Source organism: Seriola lalandi, unplaced genomic scaffold (assembly GCF_002814215.2).
Source record: "Seriola lalandi dorsalis isolate HSWRI2012SDOR001 ecotype SW California unplaced genomic scaffold, Sedor1 jcf7180002054357, whole genome shotgun sequence".
NCBI classification, from domain to species: Eukaryota; Metazoa; Chordata; class Actinopteri; order Carangiformes; family Carangidae; genus Seriola; species Seriola lalandi.
This window is the reverse complement of record NW_019524910.1, coordinates 588104-601359: the sequence shown is the minus strand read 5'-3', so window position 1 is coordinate 601359 and position 13256 is coordinate 588104. Positions and strand designations below refer to the sequence as shown.

Sequence of the window (13256 nt, the reverse complement as noted above, 5' to 3'; positions counted from 1 at the left end):
TGGCAGCTCAAACAGATATGTCTCATCCCATGAGTATGACTTTGAGTGTGAGTGTGTGTGTGTGTGTGTGTGTGTGTGTGTGTGTGTGTTTGTGTGTGTGTGTGTGTGTGTGTGTGTTGAACCTTAGCAGTCTTGTCAGCAGAGGTAGTCGCGAAGAAGCATCCGTCTGGTGAGACATGACAGGACAGAATGGCTCCCTGATGAGCCTCGATGTCCTGTAGCTTCTCTCCACTTTCTGCATCCCACACCTTATGGTGAGCAGGGAAATGAAGAGAGATATTATTCAATATTTAATTTCACACCACTGTCAACTGTGTTTTCAGTGGATATGTGTCTGAGCTTCACCTTGACAGTCCCGTCGAAGGACCAGGACAGGAGTCTTGTGTCGGATGGTGAGCTGGAGAGCAGGGAGAAGCATCTGACCTGCTCTTTGTGACCTTGAAGCGCTCTAACCTCCCCAGACTGCCACCTCCACACCTACAGGGAGCAGGAGAGAGACACAGAGGAACGAGGAATCTTTTAGCCACTGACGCTTTTCACAGCATCCACATTTATGGAATTATAAACTTTGACATGAGTTCCAGATAAGTCCAGAAGTGCGTTGCATTATTTCCATAAACATGCAGTAAACATGCAGACTGTCTTGGGGAAATAACCCACAATTTGTAGCATCCTAATCCATCTGTTTAGATGACATGTAATATCTGTGCTGTCTGTTCCTTATACAGCATTTTGAGCCTGTGCTTCCATCCTCTTTTATTCACTTGCATATAACGTGTGTGACATCAGCTAAAGTCTGCGAGGGTTCAGCGCTTAGAATCTAGTGTGGACTTCTCTGTTCATTCAGTAATAGAGGATCACAAATTTCTTTCGTGTATCAAGTTTGAGAAGCTGAAGAATCTCTCATTTTAGGATCAAAGGCTTTTTAAAATCAACTTTGTAGGGGGAGATATATGATTAGGTTTGGTTTCTCAGCAGGGGTGTTGAACGAAAATAATAATGTTCACTTTGACTGTGTGTGATGATACCTTTGCATTTGCTAGAGATTTGTCTAACACAAATTTCAACCTGCGTTTTGTTCGTGTTTCTCAAATCTCTAAGACGTGAGTAGGTGAGTTAGAATGGACATAATTCTCCTTTAAGTGCCAAATATAACTCATGTGGATACAACAAGCAAAGGTTTTCATTGAAACAAAACATAAAAAAAAAACCAACCAAGTAAAGAAACAACAGGCCTTTTCTTGTGTACAAGAATGTAGTAGCCATGTAGCATCAGCTAATCACGTGACAGAGAGAAATGGATGCTGCAGTGCAGTCTCACATATCCAGTATGTAATACTTATGTGAGCTTCTGAGTGAGTGAGTGAGTGAGTGACACTGCTAATGGTACAGGAGAACACAGTATTACATGTTGCTCTTTTCAGTTTTTTGCTTCTCCATCTTCTTGGTGTCTTAGATGTACTGAGTTTATGCTAATATTCATCTGTGAAATTAAACTCTGGACCTGCGCATCTGTCTGTTTTATGCCAGTGTGCAGGCAGGGAAATGAGTAGAGAGAGGAGTTCAATTGAGCTCAAACACTGCAGGACAGAAAGAATCACCCACACCATCTTATCATGCCCTTGCGCACAACGTTGCACCTTTTCTTCTTCTGAATAGAATCTGTCATGGGTGCAAAGGTTACAATCCATCACCATTGAACATCAATGCCATTAGATTTCCTTACATTCACTCTGCACCTGCATTAACATCTAAATACACACTTCCATCTCCTAGCAAGCACATGTCAAACAGCATGCATTTCAAAAGCTTCTGAATAAGCAGCGGACGGTCCGAGAAAAGTGATGGTGTAGGCAGCTGCAGCATGAATACAGAACAAGGTGCTGCGCTGTCGGAGAGTGGAGGAAGTGCTGCAGTGGACAGGGCTGTCGGCAAAAGAAAAAGATCAAGAAGGAGGAGGAGGAGGAGATGAGAGGGGAGGAGAGGAAAGGGGAAATGAGCAACAGAGCATGAACGCTGGGGTTGACGGAGCGTAACGGCCTGAAATACACACACATACTCGCACACAAACAGAGAGAGTTGCACACGCTCAACACAAGAGCAGGAGGGAGATAAAGAGCTATCGAGAGCGGCACAGCCGAAAGGGAAGGGAAGGCAAGAGGAAGGAGAGGAGAAGAAAGAGGGGGATGAAGAATGGAAAGGTGAACAGGCAGAAAAAGAAGCTGGTAGAGTGTAACAGGTAGAGGAAGGTGAAAACACCACTGAGACCTGAAATACTGTAAGGATGAGCGATTTAGCAGAGCAGGCAGTTTTACTCAAGGTGAGGGATGGGGATGGGGGAGAAGAATAATTGATAGCAGAGAAGAAAAATGGGAAGCAGGTTGGAGGAGGAGGAGGTGGAAGAACGCGCCATGAATTAGTCAAGAAAAGATGGTGAGGATGAGGTAGAAAGTGATGAATGGGTGAAGCACAAACAGGAAAACCAAGCAGAAAGACACAGAAAGGATGAACAGAAGAAGGGCGGAGCTGCACACCCTGATGGTGGTGTCTTCGGAGGATGTGATGAGTGTTTGGCCGTTCTGGCTGAACTGGCAGTGCAGCACCGTCTTGGTGTGTCCCAGCAGAGTGGCCAGAAGCTTCCCAGAGGGCACCTCCAACACCTGGACAGAAGAAACAAAGAAAATTAGCACCACAAATGAACAGCGAGGGCTATGTCTCGAGTGCACTTATAAGAAAAGTAAAGCCAGTGGTAGGTCAAAAAAAGAGCTCCACTGTGAGTCACATAAGGTTCACCCCCGGTGTCTAGAACATCTATACAAACCTCAAATGATAGCTGAGTTTGCCAAGATATAATCAGGGAGGAAAACTGTCTCAGACAGTCTCCTAAAAAATCCTAACAAAAAGTCACATTTTGAGGGAGTGCTAGAGGAGGAGAGAGGTGAAGTGCCGCTGCTGGCTTGATAGTGATAAGCACATCAAAAAAGAAAGTGGAGTTGGGGGTAAAGTCTGAGCTTTGAGCATGACCGTTCAGTGCGGTCAAGGCGGCAGAGGGCTGCCGGGGGTCTGACAGCCCTGCAGACATTACTGGGGGAGTTAGAGAACAAAACAACTTTGATGCTCAAAAGATCCAGCTCAAAGAAGAAAGAAAAATGTCATCATATGTTCTCACTTGGGATTGCTGCTTCTGCATAAAACCCTGTTATAATAAGCCCTTGAGATGAAACTTTCACAGACTATGTAATGCTGGTTTCGAGAGAGATGGAAGTTTTTGTGACACCCTCACAAAGGATAACGCTACGGTCCAGGGACCTCCAGTCCTGGAAGTCCTACACGGGGTTCCAGGGAGGACTCCAGGGAGCTTCTAGCCAGTGGCAGCAAAGAAGACAATGACAGTCTGTGTGTCGGTCCAATACTTTGGTCCAGACTGAAAAATCTTGACAACTATTCAATGCAAATTTTGAACAGTCATTCATGGTCTCCAGAGGATGACTCCTAATGACTTGAAGACTTCCTCTAGAGCCACTCTCTAGTGAAATGTCTTTATAACTGTTGGATGAATTTCCATTAACTTTGGTTCTGGACATTCATATCTAATTGGTTATTTTTCAACTTTTAATCTAGTGCCAAAATGTTATTTTGTCTAATACTTCAGTTTATGACCAAATACCTGCTAAAGTAATGATACTCCCATCAGCGTACTGCATGGTTAGTTCTAATTAGCAAATGTTTGCATGCTAACACACTGAACTCAGATGGGAAATTTAGCAACATTATATTTGCTATTCATCAGTATGTTCCTATTTTCATTCTCAGTGCCATTGTTCTGATGCTGATGTTAGTATGAGCTCAAAGAGTTGTTAACATAGCTGTAGACTGTTAGTCTTGTTAATACGTTTACTAATCACCAACATCAATAAAATACTACATTAGGACAAACACCTTTACTGATGATATATGCTATGATAGCACTGATTACAGTCTAATATAATCTATATTTGTTTGTGGCTTTCTTGTAGCCACTGGGCTTTTTTATACAGAGTTGAATAACAGAAGTTTGTTTTATCACCAAAAAGAACTCATTCTACTTATCAAAGACAAAGACAAATAAGGCTAATTAAAGTATTATGAGGTGAAAAATGTAGATTACAGCTGCAATTATAAAATCTACTGTGGCCTCTGTTCTTCATTAACTGTCTCGACCTTCTGACAGATTTATCCAGTGATTTAAAAAAAAAAAAAAAAGCTTTACTTCTGTTGGGTCTCCAACTTTACAAACTTCATAAACAATAAATGACTGAAAAACATACAAAAACCATAATTGCAGAGGAACAAATAAAACTAAATGTAGTATGTAACATTATCTTCCGGCCAGCAAAAGCACCTGTAGTTTAGAAAATGTAAAAGACATGCCTGTGACGCTTGGGATTTTACCAGGCGCTAAAATATTTACATCTCAGAGGACAGGGTTGAAATGTCTGAGCAGAACAAGCCGTGGGGCACGCCAACCATGTTTGCCAAGCTCTAAGCACTGAGCCGCAAGTTTTAAAGCCAGCGAGAGAACGCTTTGGCAAGCTTTATACACGCAGCTCAAGGATTTCTGGGATGGTGCAGTGAGGAAAATGCCTGAGGGTATTAGGAAAAAAAAACAAAAAACAAATCTAAAAGCAGGCTAATGTAAAGAAAAATACATGGATAAAAGTGGTGTAGGAATGAGATGGCCAGTGTTGAGGCCGGTCCCGCATGATGAGACGACACATACAGCAATGACAATAATCTGCCTATTCTTTAATTAGTTTTAAAACGCCTAAGTAATTACACAGCCAAAATAACACACACACAAACAGCACTTAGTGATTCTTGAACACTCTGAAGCACAAACACATGCACCCAGATATTACACTTTCCCTGCCATACCTGAACGCAGCCTGTGCTCAACCCTACAGCCAGAACCAACCCCCTGTAGGAGGTCAACAGTCGTCGGATCCTGCAGCCAACCGTCCTCACTATCTGACTAGCTGTCAGCCCTGCTGCCTGGCACAGGACACAAACATGCACACACTCACAAGTGCATACTTTCACAATCATAAAGAAACACACGGTGACTTTCTGTTTTCTCCTGCACATCTGTCATAAAGACATTAATGTTCACATCAGCAGAATAATGCTGGTATTTCAGACTGACTGGCACTAGGAGCTGTGAGTGAGTCCTGCACTGAAGCTGGCGAGTTATTGCTAATTTTTCCTCCAGTAAACTGGTTGTAAATAAGACCAGATGAGTGAAGAGTAAATGAATGCCTTGCACTGCAGCATCAGCAGCACCAGGAACCCCTCCAGCTGGCACCACGGCTCCCTCTGGTGTCAGCTCAGGAGACTAAAACCACGTAAAGTGTGTCTAAATCTGTTGTTAGAGGTAACCGATAAAGTAAAACGCACCAAATTTAATGTTCAGTGTGCAGTCTGACTGAAAGGAATTCTCGGCTGATCAACATATATATACTACAAGAATTACAAATTTAGATGTCTCAAAAAGGATGTCAATAAATGCACAACTATTTCTGCAATCTTGGTATCACAATAATAAAATGCAACAAAAGTAAAATGGCGGTGGTTGGAGAAACCTTTACCATCAAGTCAAAATAATCCGACCATGCATGAACTGCAGTGCTGTTCCCAGTCGTTGTGACACAGGTGATTCTTTTACAAATCTACTATGTTCTCACAAACAAACTGAGACACTGCATATTGTCAGCAGTAATCTTATCTGATTGTCAGAAGGTAATCCTAACACATCACTGGATATCATGTGACTGATACTAATGATAATATAATACCTGAGTTCAGGATAAATTTTGGTACCTTACTTTAAGAAATATAAACATGTTTTTCTACAAATCCCCCTTTTTCATTCGACAAAAAGAAGCCTAAGCTGTCAAATGTTGTCTCAACACAGATTTCTGTAACTGATCATCAATAGGAAAAGACACATTTCTGTTGCACTGGTCACCTCATTTGTCTGAACAGAAAACACGGCTGCAGCACTTTGGCACAAAAGAGTGTAACTCAACTGCAAATATGAAAGGTTGCTTTTCATTTACTCCTAGGTTTAAAAACTCGGATCACTAATCATCTGTGCTCCTTTAAGTCCTTGTGTGCAATAACACTTCCCTCTCAAATGTATGGGTCCAGGAGACAAGAGGAGGGATAGATGATGTGCCAGAGATGAGTTGTAATTAAAATCATTAACCCTGTATTCATTAAGACTGCAGACCCTTTTAATTAATTAGAGTTGCTCTCTGCTGGCCTGGCCACAGTACAGATGTGTCAGGGGACTGCGAGTGGGTAAGTGTTTTTGTTTTAATTTAGGACGGGAACTTTCAGGGATGTCCTCTACCATTGTGCATTACATGCAATAGACACATACATTCACAAACACACACCTGCCACAAAACAGATCAGGGCCATATTCTCTGCCTGCAAACAACAATTTATCACCAAGACAAAGAGCAGTGGAACACGGAGAGCAGGGGGATAGACAGAACAAAAGGAGGAAGAAAGACGAACAAAACAAAAGAGAGAATTAAAGAAAGAGAAGCGACAGAGACATGAAATATAAAAATAGAGAACAGGAGTGAATAGAGTTGAGAATACAAAAAGAGAAGTGTGTACAGAGAGAGAGAGAGGGCGAGATGAAAGAGGTGTGTGGAGCTGACCTGATGTACAGCTGACAGGACAGATAAAACAGGGTGACAGTGTGAATGTCAGATCCCATGACTCGACATGCCCTACAGCAACGTGGACTGGAGATTTACACAGACGTAAACGCACACCTGCTGTCCATGCTACTCACACACACATACAAACAAACGCACACAAACCCCCAAACTCTCACACACACACACACACACACACACACACACACAACAAAGTGAGACTTTACAGCCTTGTTTAGATTTTAGAAATGTAGTTGTTTGATTATGAATTTCATTTTATAGTTGTGTCAGGGTGCACTGGTAGGAATGAGGATATATTGTAGTTTTTATTTTCTGGAAATTTGCAGCAAAGATGTGAGAATTCATGGTCAGAATAATATTGATTTCATTAAAAAGACCCCCGGAAGAAACCACAACTTGTCGGGTTCAGTTTTCTAATTTTTCTCAGTTTTTGTTCAGATTAAGTAACAATATATAACATGTAATTAGTATCTTTAAAAGTGCTGGTAGGGAAATGTATGCCAAGCAAATCGTCTCCTGGCAGATTCATATTTAATGGACAGATATGAAAGTGGTATCGCTCTTCTCATCTAACTCACACAAGAAAGCAACCAGCATATTTCAGTGTCAAACTATTCCTTAACACAGATAAATCCCAGTGAAGACAGACTGACTTGTATAATTCTCCCACTTATTGAAAAAATGTGAGTATATTTGACAGTGGAATGAATTAGGGCTGCAACTAAAGATTAATTTCATTTTTCTGATTGTTTGTTTAGTCTGCCCTAATTGCCTGTCACAATTTATAATTGAGACATTGAGAACAATGTGAAGTGTTTGTTTTCTTTCACCAACAGTCCAAAACCAAAAGATATTACATTCTCAATTAGACAGAATTAAATTCTCATTTTTCAGAAGCTGGAGAAGCATTTTTCCTTTTCCATCATCAAAGTAGTTTCTCTTCTATTGTTTGATTAATGCATTAAATGACTAATCCTGACATGTTTAAATAATGTGTTTACTGCCGTGTCACAGACAGACCGACAAACGAGGAAACACATATAAATTATACTTCAACGTGTGTTTTCTACCTGTACAGTGCCGTCTTCTTGGCCCAGAGCCACTGCAGGAGGCTGCCTGCACATACAGGTACACCGAATCCTAGAAGACTTCTCTTCTGACTGGAACAACACGGATCCCGTCTTGCCATCACGCACCTGACACACACACATGCACACACGCTCTGTTTATATGACAACCTGATGCGGGCATAGTACAGTCATACTTGTCTGCACTTGATCTAACACTCAAAGAAACATCCCAGCTTCACATTCCTGTTTCAACTAGCCAACTGCCTTTTACTTATTCATTCAAACCCTCTATTTTCCCAGCGGCTCACCTGCAGTCTATTGCAGTTGTCTGCAGCAGATACAATGATCTCTTCATCAGTGAAGAGAACGGCGGAGTCTCTCTTCAGGCAGACGGCTGAGGACGTGTGAACCTTCTTAGTTTCCCATAACTGCAAAACAAGAAACACAAAACATGTTAAGTTTGAGTCAGATTTACTTTGGACTTCCAGTGAAAGAGCAAAAAACAACATTGCGTTTCACTACTCTAGCTTTTTATTTACATTGTTAAGGCCAGTGTATTTACCACCCTGATATAAAAACAGTAACTGTAAAGGCCATAAAATAATCTTAACAGGCTAAATGGTTTCATTGTTTTTGCCATTGTAAATGACCTTGTTTTCAGGCTGTTTATGGTACATATTGCTTTGTTCAAGGGAGCAATGAGTCAGGACAAATCAGTTAACTATTCATGTTTATATAACCACAGTTACAGCAAAAACAGCCTGAAGCAAGTCAATTCAAGTTTTTCAGTTTTCTTTCATAACACATCATACAGTAGCTGTTTGTTCTTTAATTACAGTATAGCCTCAGTGTTAGCAAGACTTTGATTTTACTGTCACAAGAGGTAATTAGAAGAATAATGACGGTACCTTTGCAGGTTTACATACTAATGTCGCTATATACGGCACACACACAGTCTTACCCTGACAGTCTGGTCGTCAGAGCAGGAGAGCAGCTGCGAGCCGTCAGGAGAGAACTGAACACGATGGACCCAACTTAGGTGCCCACTGCAATCAGCCATCTTTTTATTAGCCTCCAGGTCCCACAGCTAGAAGACACACACACACACACACAGACACACAGACACACAGACACACAGACACACAGACACACAGACACACAGACACACAGACACACAGACACACAGACACACAGACACTTAGTCTGATGTCGGACTTAAAGGGTCAAAGCAACAGATCCAGTCTGCACTGCATGTACTGTGTGTGATTGTGTGTGTGTGTGTCAGAGAATATGTTATACCTCCACAGCGTAGTTAGAGAATGCAATGGCCAGCAGATTACTGGTAGGACAGGCGTGACAATATTGCACCGTGCTCAGGCGATTCGTTCTGATCTCCAACAACATGTCCGACGTCTCCACGTCAAACACCTGAGAAACAGACAGACAACAAATCAGTGTGTACTCTGCCTTTGTACTAAGTCATAATGTATTTAGAAATCTGCCAGAACTGTACATGCAACACAATATCCTTTTAAATAAAAAACTTCTGTACAATCCCAACACTGCTAACAATAACTGAAGATCTGTTATTTCAGACAGTTAATTTGTATTCACCCACCTTTTAATATAATAAAAAGATATGCTATATGTTATTTTATATTAATTGTATTATTATTGACACCAAAATATTTGTTTGTTAACCAATATAACACCAAAATACCTTTTCAATAAAGACACCTTGAATTTGGTTATTCAGTTGTGACCAACATATGTACTGAATGGGACATTCAACTTGTCACTGTTCTCTGGTGGAAAAACTATGTAACAGAGACAGTGCATCTAAATTACCTCGAACATATCTTTGGCAAATTTGTCCTACAATTGATATATTCTGATACCAATATGTCTGTAATAAGATAAGATCAGTAGATAATATCTAGTATATAAATGTGTTGGTAGGCTCTACAAGATATCCACATAAATTCTTTATGTATTGGAATATGAAGAAATGTATCATCTTGTGCCTGAGCATTAAAACCTGCAGCAAACTTGCATCATTAAAGTCTCTTTTCCTGTCCTTAAAGCCAGAGAAACAAGCTCAGACTTCCCTGCAGTGTTTGGGTTGTTTGCCAGAAAGTGAACAAATGAAGACGTAGAGGACACAGACAGACTGATTACAGGACAAGACTGACTGATTTTGGAGAGCTCAGGAGAGGAGGGGGTGCTCACATTTACAACCAGGACACACACTCTTTAGACTTTCTAGAAGACAAACTGACAAACAGCTTGTCGTTCCTGTGTCCTTCAATGAAATGGCGCACTGACAACGAGGACAGGGAGGATGAAAATGAACCATGTGGTACCAGATTTTGATCTGTACAGCTGAGATGTGTACGACAAGACAGATCCACATCTGTCATCACCGTGCACAGAACAACACACTACAGCAAACAATATCACGCGCCCCTTCTCATTAAAACATGAATATACGCTTTCAAACAAAACGTTCACGTTCGTAAACGCTCACCAAAACAGCGTTCCTGGCAGCACATATAATGTGTTTGCCGTCAGCAGTCCAGGTGCTGCACTTGACGAAAACCTCTTCATCGCTCTCTGTGAACATGCTGCTCACATTGATTGTCTTCCACTCATTGCCAGACGACGCCTGAAACAGCTGCAAACGCACAACAACAAAAAGAGGTTTGAGCATGTCAGCACAGAATAAGACCTAAAAGTGCTGTAGCTTCATGGCATATGTTTTTCACAAATTTCACAAAATTTAAATACAAATAACAATAAATGTGGCACAGTGCATCAAACTCTTATAAATAGTGAGCAGTTTAAAGGACACTGCCTTAGAAAAACGCAGCTTTACAAGTATCTAGTTTAATGACTCTCACCTTAACAGTGCCATCGTTGGAGGAAGTGGACACATATGTGTCATCAGGGGAGAAACAACAATGGTTGACTGGCTCAAAGTGGCCAAACATGGTGTTCTGGCAGGTTGGCTTGTTGAGGTTCCACACCTACAGAAACAGAGAAATACAAAGAGAAAGAGAGAGAATGGAAAAAAATACATAAAAAGAGGGAGGCAGACTACACAAGGAGGGAAGGTAATAATAAGGTAATAATATACATTTAAATAAGTCACAAGAACGTCAGGAATGTATGTATGTAACTCAGATTCACACACCTTGACATTCATGACCTTGTCGTTGGAGCAGGTGGCCAGGAGGACTTTTCGTCTTGTGTTTGTAAACTGACAGTGGTTGACCTGCTCTTCATGCTCCTCGGCAAACACCCGCAGCAGCATGGCGCGCTCCACATTCCACACCTTTGAGACACAGTTTCAAGAATTTTAGGACAAAACAACAGAAAAATTCCTTTTTTTATTTCATTATAACATTAGTATGCATTTTATTTGCCAGTTTGTTGTTGTAATCAAGTTGATTATAATGGACAATTGGACCGTTATCAGCTTACCTTTACTTTCCTGTCACTAGAGCAGGTTGCTAGGAGACGGTCATCGGGGGAGAAGGCACAGCAGAGAACCTCATCGTCGTGGGCCTGGATCTCTGTGAGTTTCTCTCCTGAGGTGCTTTTAAACACCTGAGCACAAAGGTACAATTGCAGCAGTTACATGACAATACCGACATGCAATAAAAATACTGAATTACTCAACAGCGACCACAACTAGTTTGAGATGACGATTTTACAATGATTATAAATTTTATTTATGTTATTACTTTTGTATTATTCTTTGTTCTTTCCCAGGACCAGATAAATACGTAAAGCCCCTTAGTTTTGCAAAGAGCATTCTGACAACAGTGCTGCATTTTATTTTAAATAAACAGACTTCTGGCCTTCTCGCTCTTCATATTTTCCAGTATTTTGTCTCCATGGAAACTATTTGCCCTTCACAATTTTACACACACACACACACACACACACACACACACACACACACACACACACACACACACACACACTCAACACTTCTGCTTTAATACCTTGAGTGTCTTGCTGGCTCCACAGGTGGCGATCTTGGCTCCATCGTGGGAGAAGCAGGCAGAGTAGATAGGGCCCTGGTGGGGGTGGATCACTAGACGAGACAGACTCTCTACACTGCTCTTATTCCTGGACAAAAAAACACACACACAAAGAACAGTCCACACTCAGATACACAGCCTGTGATCTCCAGCAAACAAGAGCTACCAATAAGGATAAAATATTCTGCTTGTCAGTTTACTAGAAGTATGTTGCAGCAGATGAATCAAAACCAAATATAAGACTGACTATCTGAATACATTTGTCTCACGTCACTTTAAATGAGTGAGTTGATGCTATTGGATCATTCCATTTCAGATGCACTGAAGAATAATGAATGTTTCACACAATAACTGCAGGTTTATCAAGTGAAAAAATGCAACTAATTATTGCTTTATCTCAATATGTATAAATGCAGAAATCTTCTGCTTAGCGAAGTTTTTATTATCATCATTATTATTATTATTATCAACAATGATCTAATAGACACATGAATTTCCCCAAGGGCATAAATAAAGTATCTATCTATCCATCTATCTATCTATCTATCTATCTTCTTAACTGTGCACACAGATTGCAGCAAACCGAGTGAATTTTAACATAACTGATCCATAGATGCACAACAAGGTCAACGCTTGACTTGAATTTAACTTCATTATTTGAAGATTCACACATAAAACACTATATGAAATAGTTTGCTTGCTTGCGTACAGCCAGTCAAAGTAGAGTTTCCCTGTGCTGGCGCCGTCCTGTGCCTGCTGCAGAGCCTGTCTGTAGACCTCAGAGGTTTGTGGCTGAGACAGAGCTAGCTGCACCACGTCAGGGAAAGGACGCTGCTCCAGCTGGTGGCCGTTCAGAGACAGAAACTCCTGGAACTGACTGCGCACTTCACTGTTCTGGGAGGACAGGAAAAACAAGTACACATCAGTCCACTGAAGGCTATAGGGCATGTTAAAGGAAAACTACACAAGACTTGTTCAGTGTAATTTGGGCAACTATTCTTCACTAAGGACTCAACAAAAAGTTTAATCTCTGAATAATTACACATAATTTTGTGTAATGATAATGTTTAATGCTATTTCTGTATTGTTATCTGCTCACCTCTTTGTCCAGAATTGGTCCATACTCCACATAGTCATTGATGAGGTGAGCTGGACCCATTATCTGGGACTTGATGCTGACCCAGTCCAGTGAAAACATGAGGGAGTAGAGCTCCTAGACAGAAAGAACAAGACATGAGTGACAGTCATGGTGAGAAAAAGCGAGGAAATAACACCCTGTTGTCAGTTTTCTGTCATGTAGAGTGGCTGTCCATATCGAAATACAGTGCATGTGTGTAAGTGTAGGGCTAATATGCATTTAATTACTATAATAAGAATTCTTGTCCAATATACAAATATATCATGAA

At 41.0% G+C, this 13256-nt stretch overlaps 1 protein-coding gene across 2 annotated transcripts in view; it reads right to left on the bottom strand.

Annotated features, from left to right (window-relative positions):
* The window catches only part of apaf1 (apoptotic peptidase activating factor 1), a 42259-nt gene that overhangs the window by 23257 nt on the left and 5746 nt on the right, over positions 1–13256 (bottom strand). For both annotated transcript variants that reach the window (XM_087174489.1, XM_023408234.2), the window contains exons 11-24: positions 12950–13063; positions 12560–12744; positions 11812–11938; positions 11285–11410; positions 10995–11135; positions 10702–10827; positions 10329–10475; positions 9101–9229; positions 8763–8888; positions 8110–8229; positions 7802–7927; positions 2535–2660; positions 346–477; positions 123–248 (exon numbers count right to left, since the gene is read on the bottom strand). In XM_087174489.1, the coding sequence (XP_087030615.1) occupies positions 123–248; positions 346–477; positions 2535–2660; positions 7802–7927; positions 8110–8229; positions 8763–8888; positions 9101–9229; positions 10329–10475; positions 10702–10827; positions 10995–11135; positions 11285–11410; positions 11812–11938; positions 12560–12744; positions 12950–13063 (1851 nt within the window). The remainder of the gene's footprint in view (positions 1–122; positions 249–345; positions 478–2534; positions 2661–7801; positions 7928–8109; positions 8230–8762; positions 8889–9100; positions 9230–10328; positions 10476–10701; positions 10828–10994; positions 11136–11284; positions 11411–11811; positions 11939–12559; positions 12745–12949; positions 13064–13256) is intronic.